The sequence below is a fragment of the Lotus japonicus genome, chromosome 1, assembly GCF_012489685.1.
Source record: "Lotus japonicus ecotype B-129 chromosome 1, LjGifu_v1.2".
Taxonomy (NCBI): Eukaryota; Viridiplantae; Streptophyta; class Magnoliopsida; order Fabales; family Fabaceae; genus Lotus; species Lotus japonicus.
In genome coordinates, this window is record NC_080041.1 from 127,524,865 (window position 1) to 127,548,736 (window position 23,872).

Here is a 23,872-nt window from a genome sequence, read left to right on the forward strand (position 1 = left end):
GTGGAAAGGTAAGGGGGCGGTGGTAATAATTTTGCCCTGATTTTTCCGGTTCTCACCCGCTTGTATTGGTTTTCGTGACGGTTCTCTGCATGTCAAGTTATAGGAGAGGACCGAACTGGCCTAGGTCCCATTTCCCTGTTTGATCCAGTTCTGATAACATTGATAAATATTTCCATTTCATCACACTTCTTTATCTTATCAAATATACTAGATTAAGGTCCAGTTTGGAAGAGCTTATTTGAGCTTATCTGACAGCATAAACTCTTATGCCAGTGTTTGGGAGAGCTTATGCAAACAACTTATGACCTGCCATAAGCTATTTTCAGCTTATTTTCATAAGTTACTCAGGATAGCTTATGAAAAACAGCTTATGTTTATATACAGCTTATTTTTAATTTATTTCAATAAATTTTCAAAAATAGCTTATGAATAAGCGCTTATGTCATAAGCGCTTATGACCATAAGTGCTTAATTAAGCTGTTTTTCCAAACGGGGCCTAAGACATGAAAGAAGAAAAACAAAGTTTTCTCACTTATCTTCTCAAATTCACAAGAAATTGTGTGGATAATATTCTTTTCCATTCCACCATCATTTCCCCCTCACTACTAAACATCCACATAAATCCTACTAAAAACCTCTCCTCCCAAATTCTCTCCTCAAATTCCTCTACCTATTGATGCATCAACGACTGGACTAAGTTTGAATACATTGTCAAGAAAGCTTGCAACATAACAGCTGATATCTTAATGGGCAACAATATGGATATTGATCAAATGCATCATGATATAGGTAAGGAAACCAAACAGGGAATTTTTTTATTACATTAACTTCTCGTGATACATTTTTCAAAAGAGAAATATCAGAGAAGAATAGGATGCTCCTAGGATCACATTAAAGGGCCATGATCGCTAGGTCCTGCAGCCTTTTGATTAATTCCCATCTTCCAGCAATTTCCAATTTTTCAATCTCCAAACAATTAACTTTATATAGTCCTCCAAATTCCTTGCACAAATATAAAACATGACAAACAATGCACATGTCCTGATCCCAAGTTCAATGACATAACTGATGCTAAAGCAGGTTCTAATATTGGAACCCATTACATATGCCAAAACCAAGAGCATCATCAGTGAGGAGGAGCACCAATATCCGTCATGAGAAAATGGAGTTGCTCTCGCAAGAACAAAACCTGTTTAATGAATAGTATAAGTATTATCACTGACTCATGATATCAACTTAGCCAGTAAGTATTACAATTTACAATAACATTTTCCTTCAAACTACCAATAGTGCGATTAGGCATTAGGCGGCTAGGCGCAATATGCCACCATGAAGCCTTGATCTCAATTGATTGGACAAGGGATCAATCAAGCTCCATTATACTCTACCAAAAATTAAATTTTCACTAAAACCATGTAGTATAAGTTCTAGTCTAGTAATTTTGGCATAACTGTAAAATTTTAAAAAGTGAAATGCATTATGAAATCTGGTTGTAACAATAAAAAATAGAGTACTGAAAATAGCAATTACTCTTGAAGAATTATGGGCCAAATATATATATGTGTGTGTGTGTATATATATATATTAATGAAATGGTAAAGACCTTTTTATTGACAGTTTAATCTAAACCTAAATTATTAACAATTCCACCATTTATGAGCTTGGATGGATTCAAGTGAAGGTGAAGTGCATGCTAAAGTTTCGAAAGCATGTTATTATTATTCAAGTTAAAAATGAATATTTCAAACATGTTAATCTTTTTAACTTAAATACGAAAGGTGATAAGTGAGAGAAAATGTATTAAATGAGGGTATAGGTGGAAAAAATTAGCAAAAAATGTATTGGTTTTCTAGAACAACAAACATTTTGGGATATCGAAAGATTGTCCAAAACAACAAACTTTCTGGAACGGAGGGAGTACATGAGAATTTTTAAGGGAAAATAATAAAAAAATGAATTCCTTATAAAATATTTACCATGAAGATAGCCACATTTTTAAGCACAAAATCACCACATGTTAATCCTTCGTTCTCCATATTTTCATCAAGATATTTTTTAGTAGTTTTTCAACTTTTAGATTAAAACAAAACTGTTTCTAAAGAGAACCGTACCTCTTCCTGAAGTAAGGGAGGGAGATTTTCAGTTGTTAGAAGGCTGGTAACTTCCGCACACAGCTTCTCTTCTTTAATGCCTGACCATGTGTGCAAGGGCAAGGCTAGCAAAAGCACCGTTAAGACATCAGCAGTAGATGGATGCATTCCAATGCAGTGACCTTCTGGCCCCATTTGACACAAGGGGACCAACACATCAACTCCTTGTTCACTACTGCTACCAGAGGCAACAGTTCCAGAAACCAATGTTACTATATTTTTATGATCAACATTCAGATGTTTCACATCTATTTGGCTACAGCATTTTCCACCTGGCAAACAACAACCAGTTAAAAGACACGCCCCTTGGCAGCAAACACCTGCAGCGAGTTCTGGTAGCATATCTCTATCTTGAAGTTTTGCAATAGTTCTGCAACGTGACCGTTGTGAATCCAACCAACTGGTCACGTGTTTGAAGAGCGTAGTTGTCCGAATCTGTTCCAGTATGTCTGCCTGAAATTTCAGAGCTCTTAAAAATTATGGTTGTTCATTTATGGGATTTTCTTCAATGAGATGAAGTCTAAGATGACATAAATGGCACATTTAAAAAATTCAAGAGTGAAATGATTTTTCTTCCCAAAATGGAAAAGGAAGTAGTTTCGAAACCTTGATAGCTAGCCTTCCTTTCTCCTCCTCACTCAATGTGAGATTCCCATCTTCTTGTCTGCGAACTTCAGCAATCCATGTGATGAACTCTCTCAATTCACTAGGAGGGGATTTAAAGACAACAGAGAGTACTTCCTGAATGTCTTTTAGATCCTCTGACTTTAGAAGGAGAGGCACATTCTCAGTTAGAAATTTGGCCACACTGCTCCAACCTTCATGTCTACAACTCTGTAAGTAGTCTAAAGTAAGTTTTACTATAATATTCAAGGGCTGGTGATTTGCATGAAGCATAAACAAAATAACCATAAAAAATTACAAGCTCTGGTTAACATAGAATAATACACAAGTTCAACCATTACAGTTCCTGCAGGGAGGGGAAAAGAGGAGAGAAAAGGGGGCAGAATCCCAGTCCTCCTAATGACACTCCATTCCTTTAACATGATCTACGGTGCTAAGACTTTTTATTGTCCAACAGAACTAAAGGAGAAAAAACTGTCTTCTAGCTGACTTAAACATGATCTTTTACAGTGAGTCGGATTACTTTTCCCTCTATTTGAAATTCATGAATTTAGAAACTTAATCTATGTTCTACAATGGTTTGAGTGTTTGACAAAGAATAAACCATTAGTACAATACCACAGTATAAAGTATCGATGGAGCCCTCTTAAGCTTTGAAATAATCATGTACCTGAAATACCATAATTTTAAACAACAATCATCAGAGTTTTATTTTTCTGATTTCTTCTGTTTAATGTCAATACACTAGGGCATGAATAGTAGTTTAGTCCTTTATAGCATATCATGAATGCCAAGAACTATTCTTGAAAAGTTTATAAACTTCAATTAAAAAAAGAAAATCAATAAGATGAACATGTTATAAATAGTAAAACATTGCCATTTTCTAATACTTAGGATCACGAGGTATAGCAATATTTAGTTTTGGCAAAAGGAAACACCGCATATCTGAGAGAAACAAGAGTAAAGGCCCCATAGTGCTTATGAAATTGTATGAGACACTATTAACTTTAATTAACAATGTATGAGAACTTACCCCCTCTGAAGTCCAGTAGCTCGATCAATGGTATTCATGGCATCCCAGAGAAGGGTAAGGGGAACCCAGTGAGGTGGATATTTGTAACGAGTGACATCCAATATGAGTACCATATCCCTCTCAGCATGATATCCTCCAATAGGTGAAAAATGGCCCTCTCCAGTCTGTTATTCAACATCACAAATTTTCATCATTTCTAAAAACTCATTTGGCTTTCCATTTCCTAAACAACAACCTGTGCATCTGTAATCTGTATATAAAATGTCTACAATTCAAAGGTTGAAGAAGCAGCATTTGAATGCTTACTACTAGTCTACTACATTAGTCAAAACTTAGGAACAGATAACAGAACAAACAACAGGAACCAAAGGTCTTGTTCAACACACCTGCTTTAACCCTGACCTGTGGTAAGACACAATCAAATGACGATCCTCAGAAGAACAACACGAAATCACACGGTCACGAAAATCACTGACAGTGCTCTCATTGGATCGAAAAGCCTCAACATGAGCTCCATTACATCGAGCCAAGCACGCAACTTTTCCGAAAGTAATGCCTTGAACTTTAATCTTCTCCAAGGGCTCACAGCAATCCAACATGGAATCATCAAACCATCTCCAAGGCCCTATTAAGCAAGTTCAAATTTTTACCATTTTTTCTCATACCCTTTATGAAAAACATTAAAAAAAATCAAAAGGGTATTAGGGGAAGGATTAGGAAATAACATACCTTTCCATTTCCTACCAGGGTCAATAGAAAGAGCATTGAGGACAACAGTAAGTGTAGCAAGACCACAATAGGCAGGTTCTGATTGTGTCTGGTAGTATGATACTAGCTTGAAGAAACCCTCCATTGTTCCTTGACCAAGAGCTTCAACAAAGATCTTCTGCAAATTCAAAAAAATCAATTCAATTCATTTGTGGGCATAGCATTGCATTGCATTCACAGTTTCATGGATTTGGAATGATGAGAAGAGAAGAGTGATGTTGTTGTTGTAGTTGACCAAACCTTGCCTTCCGGCGAAGCGAAATCGATGGCAGGCGGAGAAGGGAGGACTCTGCGGTATAAACCAGCGCTTGCCATGGTGGTATGCAATGCAAAACCAGCTCTGAACCTCTCGTTGTTCGTTCCAATCACGCTACTTGTGGACTCACATGGTGGAACAGTGTTCTCCTAATAAAGTGGAGTATCTTGGCATAAGATTCTACCAACAAGACATTGTTTGCCAAGTTGGTAAAGACGGAAAGTTTGATGTTCCACTTCTGCGACCACCCGGTTTTGCGAGAGCTGTGTTGAGGAATGTGCAACTTTTGTAAGCGGCTATGCTGATGAATGTGCGACTTTTTTTAAGCGGTCTATATTCTTATTAGGCCCCGGTTGAGATCGGAGCCTAATTCATCTAAACTGTTGTTAAAAAAAAAAATTGAACCTTAAAGGGATGAGAAAATGGATTTAGCCTGTTTGGCCATTCCATTTAGCTCACTTTTTTTGTTGGGTTGGAACTTTTAACTTGAATTTTAAAAGTGGGTTAGCTCAACCCAACCCGCATTTTAGCGGATCAATAACGGGTTGAGCATGGATCGGTTCGTCAACCCATATTTTAACTTGTTCCGTACTAGGGTCTATGAGGCCATAAGAAATCTCAAAGTGAACCCTAGCATAGCACTAAATAAGGAAAATATCATGTAAGAAAAGTATCATTTCATTAAATGAGTAAAAAAGATCATTAATACAATGGAGGACACCCCATTTATCTCCTTCTAGAAGACTCAAGAGAATTTGGCCTTACAACCAAGGCCCAATTCCTAATATAAAAGAGTACGCTAAGCCCTAATCCAGTTTCCGGGACAGCTCACCAGGCGCTTGACATGCTCGCCTAACCATGTGTGACGGGTCTCAGGGTTTGTGAAGGACCAGCCCAACCCACTAGCTAGAGATGCATATGGTCGCCCTTGGGAAGCCTCACCAAGTCATCCCATAGCTCTAGGCGGGTCCTATCATGGGCAGGTCCCGCTTAGTCCGTAACCCTATATGTAGGTTATGTTTTATCTAAAATTTTCATGATTGCATGACATCATTGTTTATAGTTGTTGATTGATTATTATTTACTGTAGTAAACAGGGTCGTGGATACCTTTAGAAAAAAAAAAGGCTACGGCCTAAGGCCCGCAAAAAATTCTTAGGCCTAAAAAAAAATTTAGTTGCTTTTTTTTTACTGAATAAGATTTAGTAGATTGAAAATTGTGGAACCTACAAGAAATAATAAAAATTAATTGATAATGTAGCCGGTTCAAAGGAGGAACATATTGATAATGTGACTTTTCGTATTCTCTATTCCAAATGTATATATTTCTTCTAGAATATTATTGACAATTTCTGTAACAGTTGCTATTGTTAAAAATTGTTTCTCAAAATTAAAATTGCTTAAATCATATCTAAGGTCAACAATGTTACTTGATAAATTGAATGAGTTAGCTATTTAATCTATTTGAAAGCGAAATGTTACAATTGTTTAATTATAAAACTCTGACAAATGATTTTCCAGTTTAAAAAGCTATAACTTTAATATAAAAATTGAAATATTATATAATATATTAAGTTTGTTTAGATTCCCGTAAAAATAGTCACTTTAACACTTTCGCCTTGGGCCCTTAAAAGTCTGTACACGACCCTGGTAGTAAACTCTTGTTTTGTCGATGATTGCATAACAAATCTAGTAATGTTAAGAAGGTTAAGTGAGTGCTTATCAAAGAAATAGTTACATTTACCAATGATTTGGTGAAGGTCATTGACACTTACACTTAATTGTTGCTATTGAGGTTACACTTACATATTTTAATAATGCATGGTAAATATTTGTTTGATATTGTCATTGGTGAGATTTTCTTGTTGAGTTCATAGCCTTTACAGATAAAGAACAAGTATAATATTGTGATGATTCTAATATCTACATGTGACAACATACAAAAATTGAATTTTTTTTTAAAATTGCTCATTGCACAACTTTTCCTCATCACTCAAAACGTGAGTTGAATTGAGACTCTGAACCCAAATGTCAAAAATATGTCAGTTAAATGCAATCCACATTATGGTTGGTCAATAACCGATCGGGTCACACCCGTCCCGCCAACTTATATTGCCACCCCTAAAACCTTGCTTGAAGAGAATGTATGTGAAGTAGCCAATAAATCATTGTAAACTCTTTAATTTTATATATTAATGATTTGTGTCTATAGGCACAATGTTAACCATCAATCAACATACTCAGAAATGTGACGGTTTTTGTTCGTCATAATATGTAGAGTGTATAAAAGAAGGGGAAAAATAATTATTTTTAGTCATCGCCCAAATCTGAGCTCCAGGCCACTAGTGTGCGCCTGTGCGTGCCCTGTGGATATAATGATGCACTCACATATTAGTTTCAAATGAAGCTGACATGGATTCCAATAAGTTTCAAATGTAGTTTCAATGCTGGGTGCAAGTTGGCAACATTATTGTCACACCATATTTTATGGAAAACTCTCCATAGATAAGAGAAAAACTATGACAACAATAAACAAAATATCTTCATTAAGTGGAAGAAATTACAACATTTTCTCTATGTATAAAGAGAAAATAAATTACATTATCTTAAAACAGAAAAACACTCACTAAGATTCATCTAAAATCCAATCCTACACATTCAAATGTTTTGATTATAAAATTCATCTAAGGATCTTATTATCTACAAGACTACAACTTTGACATATTCACATGCACTTTACCTTCCATCCCATTTTCACTCTTTCTTTTGTTTCTATCTCTCCTCTTTTCCCATCACACATGCTTAGCTGTCTTCATCCCAAGTTCAATGACATAACTGATGCTACAACAGGGTCTAATACAGGAAGCCGTTACATTAGCCAAAACCATTGAGCATCATCAGTGAGAAGGATAACCAATCTCAGTCATGAGAAAATGGAGTTGCTCTCGCAAGAATAACACCTGTTCAATGAATAGTTCTAAGTATCACCAACGCATGATATTAGCTTAGCCAGTTAGTATAATAATAACATTTTCCTCCAAGCTACTAATTTCTCTTCAAGTCTTTGTCATGAATTCACTCTGAAAGTATTGAATTTAAAACCATGGTATCGACTCCACGGGTAAGATTTTGATGGCTATAAATACTCCCTCCGTTCCTATATATAAGTCACAAATAGCTAATTTTCTTAGATTAAGAAAAGTAGTTACTAGTAATAAATTTGTAAAAAAAAATGATTTACTTTCCTAGATTACCCTTATTTACTTTCTTATGATTTTCTCTCTCTAAGTTAATACTTCTAAAGTTTATCATCTCTTTCATATTAAATATGAGGGTGAACTTGGAAAAAATTATTTAATGCTTCCTAGATATTAGAAAGTGACTTATATTTTGTAACAAATTTTTTTCAAAAAATGTGACTTATAATAGGGAACAGAGGGAGTACATAACTAGAAAATAGAGTACTGAAGAAAGTAAGTACACTTGGAGAATTCTGGGCCAAATAGGCAAATATGTACATCAATAAAATGGTAAAGAAAAACTATTGTGAGTTTTAACTATTGTGAGTAAGTACTTTGCTGTCCATTTCTTCATCAAGATATTTTTTCATATTTATACTTAAAAAAACTGTAAAACTGGTTCCATATAGAGTATTACCTCTTCTTGAAGTAAGGAAGGGAGGTCTTCAGTTGTCACAAGGCTTGTAACTTCCGCACGCAGCTTTTCTTCTTTAATGCCGGACCATGTATGCAAGGGCAAGGCCAACAAAAGCACTGTTAAGACATCTGCAGTAGAAGGATGCATTGCAATGTAGTGACCTTCTGGCCCTCTTTGACACAAGGGGACCAACACATCAACTCCTTGTTCACTACTGCTTCCAGTTGTAAACGTTCCAGAAACAAATGTTGTTGCTAGATTTTTACTATCAACATTCAGATGTTTCACATCTATTTGGCAACAGCATTTTCCACCTGACAAACAACAACCAGTCAAAAGGCACGCCCCTTGGCAACAAACACGTGCAGCGAGTTCTGGTAGCATATCTTTGTCTTGAAGGTTTGCAATAGTACTGCAGCGTGACCGTTGTGAATCCAACCAACTGGTCACGTGTTTGAAGAGCCCAGCTGTCCGAATCTTTTCCAGTATTTCTGCCTGAAATTTCAAAGCTCCTAAAAATTATGGTTGTTCCTTTATGGGATTTTCTTCAATGAGATGAAGTCTAAGATGACATAAATGACACATTTATCAAATTCAAGAGTGAAATGATTTTTCTTCCCAAAATGGAAAAGGAAGGAGTTTCAAAACCTTGATCACTAGCCTTCCTTTCTCTTCCTCACTCAAAGTGAGATTCCCATCTTCTTGCCTGCGAACTTCAGCAATCCATGTGATGAACTCTCTCAATTCACTAGGAGGAGATTTAAATACAACAGAGAGTACTTCCTGGATGTCTTTTAGATCCTCTGACTTTAGAAGGAGAGGGACATTCTCAGTTAGAAATTTGGCCACACTGCTCCAACCTTCATGTCTACAACTCTGTATGTAGTCCAAAGTGAGTATTTACCTTATTCTACAAGGACAAATTATTTGCATGAAGCATAAGCAGAGTAACCATCGAAATAAATATGTTCTGGTTAACTTAGGTCTTAGAATAATGCACAGCTTCAACCATTACAGTTTCTACAGGGAGGGGAAAAGAGAGAGAATACGGGGCAGGATCCCTGACCTCCCAATGACACTACATGCCTTTAACATTATCTACGGAGGGTTAAGTTTTAATGGAACTTAAAGAGAAAAAAACTGTCTTCCAGCTGACATAACCATGATAGTTTTACAGTGAGTCAAATTACTATTCTCTCCAATTAAAATTCATGAATTTTATAAACTTGATCTATGTGCTCCAATGGTTTTCGGTTTGACAGTGAATCAACCAGTAGTACAGTACCAGAGTATAAAGTATTGATGGTGCCCTGTTAAGCTTTGAAATAATCATGTACCTGAAATACCACAATGTCGAAATATAAATGGAGAGCAAAAAGATTAATCGGAAAGGCTTCACAAACTAAAAGAAAAATCTGATTCTTTTGTTTCATGGCAATATTCTAGGGCATATACAGTGATTTAGTTCTTTGTAACATAGCATGCATGCCAAGATATATTGTTGAGAAGTATATAAACTTGAATCAAAAGAAAGAACATCACCTAAGATGACAACCTTATAAGTTGTAAGATATTGCCATTTTCCAATAATCGCACAAGGTATAGCAATGTTAAGTTTTAGCAAAAGGAAACATGAAACATATTTGAAAGAAATAACAGTAAGGACTACATAGTACTGACGAAACTGTATGAGAGACACTATTAACTTAAACTAAGAATTCATGAGAACTTACCCCCTTTGAAGTCCAGTAGCTCGATCAATGGTATTCATGGCATTCCAGAGAAGGGTAACGGGAACCCAGTGAGGAGGATATTTGTAACGAGTGACGTCCAATATCAGTACCATGTCCCTTTCAGCATGATATCCTCCAAGAGGTGAAAAATGGCCCTCTCCAGTCTGTTAACCAACAATATGACACATTCATCATTTCTATAAACACAACCATTCCATTTCCTACACAACAACCTGTGCATCTCTAATCTACATATAAAAGATCTTGAATCTACTACATTTATGACTTATGAATAGATAACACAACTAGAGGAATGAATGATCTTCTTCAACGCACGCACCTGCTTTAACCCTGACCTATGGTAAGACACAATCGCATGACGATCCTCAGAAGAACAACACGAAATCACACGGTTGCGAAAATCACTGACAGTGCTCTCATTGGATCGAAAAGCTTCAACTTTAGCCCCATTACATCGAGCCAAGCACGCAACTTTTCCAAACGTAATGCCTTGAACTTTAACCTTCTCCAAGGGCTCACAACAATCCAACATGGAATCATCAAACCATCTCCAAGGCCCTATTAAGCAAGTTCAAATTTTTACCATTTTTTCACTTACCCTTTAATGAAAAACATTAAAAAAATCAAAAGGGTATTAGAAAAAGAAAGAAAGAACATACCTTTCCATTTCCTACCAGGGTCAATGGCAAGGGCATTGAGGACAACAGAAAGCGTGGCGAGACCACAATATGCAGGCTCTGATTGTGTCTGGTAGAATGATATTAGCTTGAAGAAACCCTCCATGGTTCCTTGACCAAGAGCTTCAACAAAGATCTTCTGCAAACAAACAACCAAACAATCAGTTGACTTGTTAGCATTGCAGTCACACACACAGATCAGAAGCAAAGAGAAGAGAAGAGAAGAGTGTTGTTGTTGAAGTTGACCTTGCCTTCCTGCGAAGCGAAATCGATCGCAGGTGGAGAAGGGAGGACTCTGCGGTATAGACTTACGCTCGCCATGGCATTCAAAGCTGAAGTCACCAACTCTGCTTCTTCTTGTTACTTTCTAAAGCTGATTCCTTCGTTCTAATCACGCTATTTCTCTATGGATGATGGATGCTTCTTCTAAATTACTTCTAAATAGTGCTTTTAAAATCAAAATCACTTTTAAATTTTGATTAAGGAGAAAGAGTTGGAACTATTGGACAAAATAACCATGAGGCAAGAGGAGGTTAACCAATTGTTTGAAAGAAGCTATTGAGGCTAAGAAGATGAAGATGTTTATGAGGTTAAGTTCAAATGAGATGACCGGAGCAAAAAACTGTTGAAAAAGTTGGGCCGCGAGCTATTTGGAAATGAAATGTTGTCAAGTCATTGTTTGTATTTTGACACTTCGTGCTATCCTTATCTATTATTTAACTATTATTGCATTATTTGGAAATTAAATGTTGTCAAGTCATTGTTGTCAAGTCCGTCCATTTCAATCTGATTTCTATCATTATGCATTATTTAACTACTGTCAAGTCATTGTTGTCAAGTCCGTCTATTTCAATCTGATTTATCTCCTATTATTGTATTATTTGGAAATTAAATGTTGTCAAGTCATTGTTGTCAAGTCCGTCCATTTCAATCTGATTTCTATCCTTATGCATTATTTAACTACTGTCAAGTCATTGTTGTCAAGTCCGTCTATTTCAATCTGATTTATCTCCTATTATTGCATTATTTGGAAATTAAATGTTGTCAAGTCCGTCCATTTAAATCTGATTTCTATCCTTATGCATTATTTAACTACTGTCAAGTCATTGTTGTCAAGTCCGTCTATTTCAATATAATTTATCTCCTATTATTGCATTATTTGGAAATTAAATGTTGTCAAGTCATTGTTTTCAAGTCCGTCCATTTCAATCTCATTTTTATCCTTTTGCATTATTTAACTACTGTCAAGTCAAGTCCGTCTATTTCAAGTCAAGTCCGTCTATTTCAATCTGATTTATCTCCTTATCTATTATTTAACTATATTACATTATTTGTTTGGAGTCTGGCAATTTCACCAACTAATTTTTTTATTTAAATGGGGGCTCATTCTTCTGTTGTTGTACCAATACCAAAAATTTCATTTTACTAACAAAATATCAATGGATCTAATAACAACATGAATATGAACACACTGTATTTTAAGGGGAAGTGATATGTCAACATTCACAGTAAATCTGCTTTAAAAACATTGGATGGATATTTTAAATTTAGTCAAAACTTAAGTAGTGAGCAAGTCAAATTCTACTCCTTTTTAATTGATCAAGTCAACATGTTTTGTTTTTGCGTTTTTTTGAGTTTGTGTAAATGTGATTTCACGTATTTCATAACTTGTGGTCAATGTCACTATTCATTATAGATGCAATCATTTTGCTAATTGGGAACCTGGAACTAATGAGTGATCTCCTTCGCAGGTTGTGAACTTGAAAGCCTTGTTGCGGAAACCAGAGTTCTTCTGATGTCCCTGCCAAGTGGCGGTGATTGCAGCTAAAGCTTTGGAAAAAAAAATGTTCAAGGGGGATTGCATTAAGCTGTTGGTCATTATTTCAATTATCTGCTTGAGTATCTTTCAGATCACTCTCACGATTTTCTTTCATTATTGCAGTTACTAATTCAAGTATTCACTTGGCAATGCAACCAAATTATTTTCTTTCACTATTGCAATTACTAATTCATGAATTAAATTGGTAATGCAACAAAAGCTAAGCAAAAGGTCATCCATTAGACAATGTTGTACAATGTTGCTGCTCTTACAATTGGTGTTGCAACTGATAAATAACTACCAAAATTTTCTTCCCTAAGTAGTAAGGGTATATAATCCTAGTGTATTACAATGAGAACATAAATTAAAGTTGAAATATAACAATTTTCCCTAAGGCCAAAAGATGGCCTCTGTTCATGCCATTGTCTCATTCCACCAGGAGCAAAAAATCTACCACAATCTAGCAAATCATGGGTTATCTTGTCGAGTTTCTAAGTCATCAAATTTGCTAGATTGTCATTCTGGCGCTAGACCCTGATTCTCAAACTCAACCTATCTGATGAATCAAAATGAAGGAGCTGCTAAGACAAAGGTACACCAAGATCCTCATCTACCTTTCCCTCTTGACATCTCTTGAGAATGTGTAGCTGACGTCTCAAGTGCAAAACCTGAAATGCAAAATTTTATAATGGAGTAGAATTAGCAACATAAGAGCTGCTATGCCAAGACCAACAAAGCATTTTTCGCGGAGCAGTTTATAACGCATTATAACACTCACACGCGAATCTAACATCAAGTTTGGATGTGTTGGACATACATTCCAAATTAGCTATGGCAATAAAAATTGTAATTTATGGATGAAGTGAATTTAGGAAGTGCAACCAAAAATGGACTAAGTACATGTTCGGAAACCAGTAGGTTTTCAATTTGGGACAAGATTTCAATATGATTTTATCACCGCTCAGAGGCATCAAAAGGTTATAGAAATCCCAGGGCAAAGGGGCAGAAAATAAAAATTATTTTATTTTAAAAACAACAAATGAAAGATAACTACCTCTTCTTGAAGCAAAGCAGGAAGGTTTTCAATTGAAACAAGGTCATGAATTTCGCTCAAAAGCTTCTCATCTGCGATACCGGCCCAGGTTGAAGTTGGTAAGGACAATAGAAGCACAGTTAACACATCAGTGCTTGCTGGGTGCTTCCTTATGGACTTGGTTGTGCTAGAGCAAGTGCAAGATAATTTCCCACATGATGAAGGAATCAGCACATCAACCCCTTGTTCAGTATTGCCATTTACCACAGTGCCACAAACCATTCTTATTGGCTTGTCATCTTCCGCTTTCCAGCATTTCATGCATGTTTCACGACAGCAATACTCCGCTGACGAGCTAATTTTCCCACCTAAAATTTCCGCTCCTTGACAACAAACACTTGCCGCAATGACAGGAAAGGTGTCTCTATCGCCTGAAGTTGGTGTGTGTCCGCTGCAAGAATGTGACAAAAACGAGGCTACATGTTTGAAAAGTCCTGTCCTCTGCACCTGTTTCAATATCTCTTCCTGCATAACAAAACAGTTTATACATGAGACTAGTAAAATGAACTAACTGGTTTAGATTTTATACAATGATGGAAAGATTTATGACCTTGACAGAAAGTCGTGCTTTCTCCTCTACACTTAAGCTTGGAGAACCATCCTCTCCTCTCCTGATCTCTGCAACCCATTTGATGAATTCTTCAAAATTAGATGGCAGCGACGTGACGATAACTGAAAGAACCTTACAAATGTCTTTCACATCCTCTGATGTTAATAGAAAAGGGATATCATCAATTAGGAATTTGGCAATACTATTCCAACTCTCGTGTTTGCAGCTCTGCAAGATCAGCAGAAGTAGGTGACACATTCAACCCACACAAACATCAATGTCATTTACAGTATGCTTAAGTGTCAAATTCTGACTCACATAAAGGAATGAAAAATACCAGAGTATAAAGCATGCCAGGTTCCCTGTGAGGCCTTGATATAAGCATGAACCTGAAGAGGATAAAGCCAAATTGCACATAAAAAAGAGAAACCATCAAATTTATTTTATTCCTTTTGTAAAAATAAGTTATTTTATTCATTAGCTGGATGGATGAGTGGTCACACTAGAAAGGACAAGATATGTAATGATCATATAAGGGGAGATATTGGTGTGATACCTATTGAGGGGAAGATAATGGAAAATCGATTAAGGTGGTTAAGACATGTACACCTATTGAGGGGAAGATGATGGAAAATCGATTAAGGTGGTTCAGGCATGTACCAAGACCTTTGGAGGCACTGTTGAGAAGGGTTGGTAACATGGTTCTTACTTCTTAGTCATGTGAAGATGGGCAAAGGGAGGTCAAAAAGGACGTTGGAAGATATTATTAGAGGTGACCTTAGGGTCAATAATGTTCCACAAAATTTGGTTTTTTATCGAGCACAGTGGCGTCTAATGATTCATATAACCGACCTTACTTAGTAGTTAGTGGGATAAGGCTTTTGTTGTTGTTTTAGTCAGAAGCTGACCTTAGGGCAACAAGATTTGAAGAAATTTATCTCAACCTTCAATAACATTCTAACAGTTGGATTAATCATACTATAAGGTCAATGAAATTAGCATAAACAAGAAACTATACCCTCTGGTTTTTCCAGTGGATTCATCAACATAATTCATGCCTTCCCAAAGATGTGTAAGTGGGATCCAATGGGGAGGATACTTGAAACGTGCAACATCCAAAATAAGTGCCATGTCCTTTCCAGCATGATAGCCACCAATAGGAGAAAAGTGACCAGTTCCTGTCTGTCACAAAAATAAATTCAACTAAACATTCAAACCACTTTTGCCAGAATGAATATACATGCACCAATACTGCCTATTAAAATAAATTTTATAGGAAAAAGTGGATCCGACAATGAGGAATTATATAAACTAATTAGCATGCATGCCATGATGGTAAAACGTAATACATGGGAGCGAAGAAAAAGAGCTCCTACAACCTAGTTCCGACCTAGGATAATAAGCTCATAGTCCTAGAAAGTTATTGCAATTCCTATTATGTCAAAGTTACATAAACCATAAGGCATACTTGTTTGAGAGCCTCTCTGTGGTATGATGAGATAACATGACAATCATCAGAAGTTGAACATTTCATGACATATTTACGAAAATGATCGATACTGCTATGGCTTGCATGAAAGGCTTCAACTTTCGCTCCAGCACAGTGAGCCAAGCATACAAGCTTTCCAAATGAGATGCCTCTAGCTTTGATCTTGTCCAGAGGTTCGCAACAGTCCAACATAGATTCATCAAACCATCTCCAAGGTCCTGTATATAAATCACCCAAACCCAAATAAATTTCACAACAGAAGCAGAAATCTGCATGCACTTGGTTCAACCATTTAAACTGTACTTATAAATTTGCAATGTACTAAGCTATTTTTGCAGCAGACCATATATTGTACTAAGCTATATCAATAAGAAAACTGTACTTCACAAGGAAACAGCAAAATGCGAGCAATGCAGTGATTTGTAAACATTTCAATCGTAAAATGTATGAAGGCAGCATACTGCATACCTTTCCATTTTCTGCCAGGATCAATGGCAAGAGCATTGAGGACCATGGACAAGCTCGCGAGGCCACAAAATGCAGGCTCTGATTGCGTTTGGAAATATGAAACCAACCTGTAAAAGCTTTCCATGGTTCCATTTTGAACCGCTTCAAGAAAAAGTTGCTGAAATCAAACCAGTCAAATTTAGTCAACAAATATCCTGGAAATCATTCAACCTTTTGATTCTAAAGCCAGAACCAATTCTCGAGATATCAGCAACTTTTGATTCTAAAGCCCGAATCAATTCTCGAGATATCAGTAGCTTATGGACTGTCAAGTTGACAGTCATCCAATTGAGTTCCGCCAAATTAGAAAAAATATTTTTATTTTAATTAAAATTTTAAACGAAAGTAATTATTTCTCCTCAGTGCGCGTGCATATCCATTAAACTCATATGTAATCGAGGCATAAATAAAACCACTGAATTTGAATTATACTAGTTAAATTGGTCCTCAAGAGATTTAAGACCTTAAGCATAAGAATTAGTATTTACTAATACATGATTACATTGCATGCACATTGTGAATTTGAGGACTAATTTGACTAATAATTTGATAATTAAGCTCGCTGTAACGAAGCAAGTAAAGCAAAGACGGTGGCTGCTATTATGGACTGACCTTGCCCTGAGAGGAAGCGAAATCGACGGCAGGGGGTGAAGGAAGAAGGCGCCGATACAACCCCGCCATCGCCATCGCCATCGCACTCAAAACCAACCTATTATGCCCTGTTTGGATTGGAATGGATTCGCAGAAGCTACAATTTGTGATTTTTTTCAAAGTGATTAGGGGGTGACTACCAAACAGGGCTTTAAGTCCAAGAATGACTTCAGATTCTTACCCACGACGCAGATTTCTTTTCTTTTTAGGGTCAACCGTTTTCTTGAATTATGTATATACAAATTTAAAATATTTAAATAATAAGAAATATACACATTTAAATAAAAAGATTTTGTAAAATAGCTTAAAATTTTATTTAAGTGTTAAAATCAAAGTTGTAACAAAAAAAAAAATTAAAGTTGTAATTAAATATTTCATTTGATTGAAATAATTAAGTAATTTTTTTTGATTTTTTTTACATCAGAAAACGTAAATTTTTTTGATTTTAAACACATACATCTTTTATTGAGTTAGGTCGAATAAAACCGTTCCTATCAAATATTTTAGACTTGTGTTTGCACTAACAGTAACTTGAGACATTTTTTTAAACTTTAAACTAATTAAAACAACCGCGTGTCCCTTGATATATGTATTATAACTCCACAAGTCACAACCAATCTTTTGTTTAAGGAAAACACAGAGCAACCTAAGTGCATAGATAAGACATAACTACAATAGTGTAACATGCCTATGCAACGCCAAACCAAAACCATTAACAATAGTAGAGAATTAATCACTAGATTCATAAGAGAATAGAATGGCATTGAAGGTCATAGAAAAAGGTTTGAAGCATGCACTGACCTTGCCTTCATCAGAAACAAAATCAACCGCAGGAGGTGATGGAAGGGGGCGTTTGTAGAACCCATTGTCCATTTTCTTTTCTTGGTCAAGGGAATGTAGAGACTAGAGAGAAAGGGAAGACAAAATGAATAATATGAGTTACCTCCTAAAATTGTTTCCTTATGCAGGAAACCAATGACATATGTAATTGGTCAATCAGAATTTCCAAACTTACTCTCCAAATCGTTGATCACAATAAAACAGGAAATATATCAAGTGATTACGCCTTGTTTGAGGATGATTTTATTTTATGAAAACTCACTTATAGAGAAACAAAAAAAAAAAGTTTTCCAGATACATTTAAATCTACAAAGGGGTAAAGTAGTAATTTTATTGTTACATTTAGGAAAAAAAAAGGTCATAACTCAAAAGTAGTAGTATAACTCGTGAAATAAAGTTTGGCTTGTCGGAAATAAAAGCAAAATGATTTATTGATTTATCATAAAAAGTTATTTTTAGTAAAATACACTCACCTAACTCAAAGTTTGTCAAAATGACTCTCCACTCATTTTTGTCTAAAATATACATTTCACCCACCCTCTTTCAATTTTTGCCATGAAATTCTATTAATAGAGACATACTTAATGATGGATTATATAAGGGATGTTTTTCAACACAAAAGTCATCACTAATTTAAATGCGTCTATTTGATTTCGTCAATCTTCTATATATATATATATGTAAAGCACACTTGTGTTTTTTTAAGCATTAAATGTGTATATGTACAAGAGACTTCATCATTGTATTAAATACAAAGATTGAATTAAAATAATAATCTACATTAGTTTTTTTTTTAAGCATGATAATCCACATTAGTAAGTTGACATATGAGGGAGTAAGGATTAAGAATCTGACAGAAATGAAAGGTCTCCAATAATGATTAAATAAATAAATAGATGAATATTTATAATCAACATACAATGAATACTGTACTCCTAGAATGTATGTGTTTTCTGATGTATTTTCATTTTCCTTTTAATGAAAGGTCAATGAAATGAACTCGCAAAAAATTATATTACATGCATATCCATGGAGATGTAACTGACTAAAAAAAATTTAAGTATCAATTATTAAAAAATAATGAGATTACAATCTAAAATCGTGTGGCATACCACAACTCTAAAAACTTAATAAAATTGCAATGTTTAAACCCATTAACTAATTAAAAAACAAAATTATAAGACAATAGTGAAGGAAATAGTGACTCTTCTTTTATTTAATATATTTCTTATATTTATAAAAAATTATAATTTATGAAGATCTTACAATCAAAAAATAAAATTAAAAACAAATATGTGCATTTGAGTTTATATGTAAAGGAGACTTGGTCCCCGTGGGATAGCTCAAGTGGTAAGAGCTTGGGACATATGAGTTGGATAGGGGGACGTCCATGAATCGATTCCTGGCGAGTGCAATTTATCTTTCCGATGTACGAAAAAAAAAATGTAAAGGAGACTTGAGTTTACATTAAATACATTAAACTATAAACCAATAAATATTTATTTGCGTTTGACAAATATTAAATATTTATTTAAAATTATTTAAGTTTTGCATTTTACAAATATTAAAAATTAAAATTATTTTAAAATTGAAAAATGTTGCTACAAGGTATTTAATATTAACTATAACATATATGTGCATTATTGAAAAAAAAATATTTTTTTATCTATGATATATTAATAAAAATTACTCAAGGAAGCATAATAGAGAAAATAATAATGGTCAAAGCTGAATAAATGTTTGCTGTGAGAGGCCTAGTATATCCACTTATCGTGATCGTAGAGCCTCAAGGAATTAGTCTCATGGCTATCGGCTGTGAGAAAATACTCCCAAACCAAATAAGTTGAAAAAAATTAAATTCACAAGATAATATTTTGAGTTTTCTCTTTTGTAAAAAGGTTATTTAATTTATCACTTATTAAAATTCAAAAAGTTAAAATTAATTTATTCTTCTTGGTCTTAACATGTCACACCAAATGACTTTTCCAGGTAAAAAATATAAAAAATGATACTAAACTTATTTCATGACATTAAACACTTACTACTTAATGTTTTTTTAGTAATTTAAATATTTCATATTATTAAATAAATAAAAATTTTAATTGTTAAGATTATTTTATGCTAATAATTAAATTTGAGTAATATTAATTATTTACACAAAATGAACTATAATAATATTCATTGAAATGTCTTGACATAATTTTTTTTATATTTATAGTGAAAAATATTTTAATTTTAATTACTTAACTATAATAATTTTTATATAATGTTAAACAATATTTTAAGTAAGCCCGTGCATCGCACGGGTATGATATCTAGTAATTAGTATTATGTTTTGGATTATGATGTTTTGATCATTGTGTTTGTTACCAGGTTTTAAAACCAGAATGTACATCCTAGAAGAATACCGGATTTTAAAACTCTATATTGTTGTTATACACAATTTTGAGTTTTTCAAGTTCTCAGAATTACTTGAATTTGTGTTTCGAGTAATGTTAAACCCAAAACATATACAAAAGAATTTGTACTTACGTGTTTTCAATCACTTGGAAAAGTCCAACTATACCGAAAACATTAATTCTCATATCGTATGCTTGAAACTAGCTTCCGGGTTTTAGAAACTTTTATATTCCGGCAGACGAATTAAACGCAGGTTTTAAGAACCCGATAAATTTTCTTTTTTTTAAAAAAAAAAACCCTATAAAGAATGAAAGTGTGGGCATAATATGTATTTACTACATTAAAGTGAGGTGAGGATTTAGGGGTGAGATGCGAAAATCAAACACCTAATAGTTGTGGAATTGGACATTAAAGAACTTGGGCTTGTCTCAATGGTCCAAATTGCAAAAAGCCCAATACAACAGTTGTAGATGCTAAAAATGATGTTATGTTTGTGGTGCTCACATAAAATGAAACTGAAGTACCAGAATTAACGGTATTTGTGTTTCTGAGATGTGACAGACAGAAACGGCGGCAATGCTCACGTCGTGAACAGGTTCATATTTATGAACAAATTTTCAATTTTCTTTATAATTCAAACCCGGATGATTGGTTGGTTTTGCCATGCATGAATCTTCAAATTGAAATTAGATCGCAATAGAAACAGTAATGTGTTATTTTCTAGCTTAGATGAGTTTTCTCTTGAATAAACATTTGTGATGGTTTCTTATAGGGCTTGATATCACTCTACAAACACATTGAATTTGATTAATTTATGGTCTTAATTTATTTAATTATTTTGCAAGTGTGTGATTTCAATCAATTGGTTACATGTATAAAAGTCTTTCCACAATTGGTCTAAAGACATAATTATGAGGAAAATCTTATGTGATTGCATATTTGGAAATCCTTTTATATTTGATTCAATTATGGACGGAAACTTATGTGAGTAGCTTATGTATGTGATAATTGATTATGAGGAAAAAGAAGTTGATCTAAACATAGTTTCTAGGCACCAGAATTGATGATTTTGAGAAGAAAAAAAGCTGATCAGCTAACACAAGCTGTCCATGGAGAATTGAGAATCTGGTTTTGTAGGGGAGAGCAGATTGGCCTTTTAAGATTAAGTGTGCACTGCATACCCCTTCATAGTTGCTGCTAATTACAATTTGACATATTTCAGATTGTGGGATATCATAGGCAATTAGGCATTGAAATGACATGGAAAAACTTAAGAAACTACATATTGAATTAGGACCATTTTTTTCTTGGTTATTTTTTCTATCGATTTATTTTCCTGTATAAAAGTGATGACTATGCATGAGATATTTACAGCAGAAGAATGGAAAGATCTGCATTCAGACCTGCTTTGGAGGGGTTGGAGCATGTTAGGTCTGAAGAAGGAAAGATACTCACAAAACCTTTCTTGGATGTATGCAAAACTATATTACCTGTTTTAGGTATGTCATACAATGTGGATGCCTTCTACTTGAAACTAATGTCAATTTTAATGGAAAGATAGTTCAATTTTCAAGAGCATTATTATGAAGCTGAATCTTCATTCTTGTGTGTGATTCCAGACAAGTTTGGAGGAGCATTTACATTTGTAAAATCTGATATTGGTGGTAACATATCGGTAAGCTGAAAACTAGGTTGTTACCTTGATTGATTTTCCTCAATTTTCAGCTCCTCTTCATGCTCCTGTAAATAATCTTCGGTAGCATGTTTAATTACGGATTAGGATCTTCTCCTGTCACATGACAATGTCAAGTGTAATGTTGTGTCTGTCTCTAATCTGATCTTTGATCCTCGCAGAGGTTGGAGTCTAAGTATCAATCTGACCCTACCGAATACAAATTCTTATACAGTATAGTGCAAAAAGAGGTTGAAGCTAAAAAACAAAAGGATTCATCTAGTTGCTCAAATAGCCTCTTATGGTTGTCAAGGTATGTGCTATTTGAGCTTTGAGGTTTGTATTAGTGTAGCTGAGATTTAACCTTAAGGTGTACTTCATAGGAGCATGGATTACACGGTTCAAATGTTTAGCAACTTGCATGAACATCAGGATTGGACCATGAAGCGTGCTTGCACTGATTCATATAACAAGACATTGAAAAATTGGCATGGCTGGCTAGCTAGTTCGAGTTTCAATGTAAGTTCCCCCGCTTATTTAGTGCCCCTTTTGGTTCAGCACAAATGGGAGAGAATTTGTTGCTTTATAATTCTCTAGTTTATGTCAAGAAATGAGGTTTCTTCATTTAGCTTTAAGATTCAAAATACACAGAATGCTTTCATGCTCTAATTATTATTGAGTCTCACACCACATAGTTTTGTCATTCTGTATAATCTTACATGCCTAATATCTTGTACATATTTTTGCTATGTTGGAAAAGTATAAGTTGCAAGATGTCATTCTGAAGAGGACTAGTTTAATCAGTAAAGTATCCAAACAAGTATTAGAATTTGAGTTAGGTCTCACTCTACCGCAGAAGCTGGTTCATCACAACATGTAACACTATTCAATTGAATTCCAGGTTGCAATGAAGCTGGCTCCGGATAGGAAAAAATTCATGGACATGATCGGTGGTACAGGGGATCCAGATTCTGATATGGAAAAATTCTGTGCCAGTTTCTCTTCAGTTCTTGCAGAGAATCATAAATTCCTGGTATCATTTTTTACCATACTTGTGTAATATATGATCCAGAAATCATGTTAAGTTGAAGTTTACCGTAGAAATTGTATAAGCATTATTCAAAATTTATAGAATGTGAAAAAGGTTTTGAAATGACATAAACTCCATCTCATTGAATGCTTCCATTTTGCTCTTGTTGCAGGCTAGTGTTGGAATGGATAATTTGAAATCTTGACCTGAAGTTGAGTGGTTTTCTCTTCTTTCATTACAATTTACAATTATTTGTCCTGATATTGTAAGGTTGTTGGTATTTGTACACAAGACACCATAACTTTAAAGTGAACAATGATTGTGTGTATTTGAAAAATGCTGATACAACTCTGTAAATTATGAATTTTCACTTCTATTGTAATTAAACACTGATGGTATCCAACTCAATCTGCTCATCTACATTCAACATTTTTTGTTGTTTAAAGATTTCTTTGTCACTGGTAAGACTTTCCAGTGAGATTTAAGAGAATTGAAGGGACGATTTCATTTAAGTATCAATGACTGAAAGAAATTTCAAGCTTTACATCTTATATCAATTGAATATGAGTGACATACTATAGGAGCAACTTTTGTTTCCTCTGTTTTTATGTAGAATGCACATTGTTAAACACAATTGTTGAATCACGTGATATTAACATAAGGCTTATGGTTTTAGTTCAGACAAATATAAGTAAATCTAAATTGGTCCTATAATTTTTTTTTTCATTTGGTCCTCAATAATTATTTATTTAAAATAAGGACAAACTAACGCGTCACTTTCCTTAAAGCAACCCCAACAATGATGCCTCATGTCAAACACAATCTCTCGTATCTCACACCATTAGAGTAAAACAAGTTTACACCATGACAAAAAATAGTGTTTGCATGTAGATAATTTGTCTA

General features: G+C 34.6%; 4 protein-coding genes across 6 annotated transcripts; 1 reads left to right on the plus strand and 3 right to left on the minus strand.

Moving 5' to 3' along the window:
- Positions 1-794: 794 nt before the first annotated feature.
- Positions 795-5,140, minus strand: LOC130730514 (glutathione gamma-glutamylcysteinyltransferase 3). The gene is made up of 8 exons (XM_057582542.1): positions 4,816-5,140; positions 4,537-4,693; positions 4,194-4,432; positions 3,808-3,971; positions 3,393-3,444; positions 2,757-2,984; positions 2,112-2,603; positions 795-1,189 (listed from the first exon to the last, which is right to left on the minus strand). Exons 1-8 carry the CDS (start codon positions 4,888-4,890, stop codon positions 1,127-1,129), a joined length of 1,470 nt encoding a protein of 489 aa, XP_057438525.1. The 5' UTR covers positions 4,891-5,140; the 3' UTR covers positions 795-1,126.
- Positions 5,141-7,350: 2,210 nt separating this feature from the next.
- Positions 7,351-11,537, minus strand: LOC130730515 (glutathione gamma-glutamylcysteinyltransferase 2). 2 transcript variants are annotated; one of them, XM_057582544.1, is made up of 8 exons: positions 11,170-11,537; positions 10,901-11,057; positions 10,561-10,799; positions 10,221-10,384; positions 9,773-9,824; positions 9,136-9,363; positions 8,488-8,982; positions 7,351-7,790 (listed from the first exon to the last, which is right to left on the minus strand). In XM_057582544.1, the coding sequence occupies exons 2-8, from the start codon at positions 11,022-11,024 to the stop codon at positions 7,728-7,730; spliced, it is 1,365 nt and encodes a 454-aa protein (XP_057438527.1). In that variant the 5' UTR covers positions 11,025-11,057; positions 11,170-11,537; the 3' UTR covers positions 7,351-7,727. The 2 variants fall into 2 exon arrangements, with proteins under 2 accessions (XP_057438527.1, XP_057438526.1); XM_057582543.1 differs by having other exon boundaries at positions 11,165-11,537.
- Positions 11,538-12,958: 1,421 nt separating this feature from the next.
- LOC130730516 (glutathione gamma-glutamylcysteinyltransferase 1) lies at positions 12,959-17,218 on the minus strand. The gene is made up of 8 exons (XM_057582545.1): positions 16,989-17,218; positions 16,338-16,494; positions 15,849-16,087; positions 15,399-15,562; positions 14,718-14,769; positions 14,381-14,608; positions 13,792-14,295; positions 12,959-13,405 (listed from the first exon to the last, which is right to left on the minus strand). The coding sequence occupies exons 1-8, from the start codon at positions 17,067-17,069 to the stop codon at positions 13,319-13,321; spliced, it is 1,512 nt and encodes a 503-aa protein (XP_057438528.1). The 5' UTR covers positions 17,070-17,218; the 3' UTR covers positions 12,959-13,318.
- Positions 17,219-20,776: 3,558 nt separating this feature from the next.
- LOC130732644 (glycolipid transfer protein 1-like) lies at positions 20,777-23,378 on the plus strand. 2 transcript variants are annotated; one of them, XM_057584653.1, is made up of 7 exons: positions 20,777-20,862; positions 21,642-21,766; positions 21,887-21,942; positions 22,122-22,252; positions 22,323-22,458; positions 22,841-22,972; positions 23,142-23,378. In XM_057584653.1, the coding sequence occupies exons 2-7, from the start codon at positions 21,649-21,651 to the stop codon at positions 23,172-23,174; spliced, it is 606 nt and encodes a 201-aa protein (XP_057440636.1). In that variant the 5' UTR covers positions 20,777-20,862; positions 21,642-21,648; the 3' UTR covers positions 23,175-23,378. The 2 variants fall into 2 exon arrangements, with proteins under 2 accessions (XP_057440636.1, XP_057440637.1); XM_057584654.1 differs by having other exon boundaries at positions 20,785-20,862; positions 21,645-21,766.
- Positions 23,379-23,872: the final 494 nt, after the last annotated feature.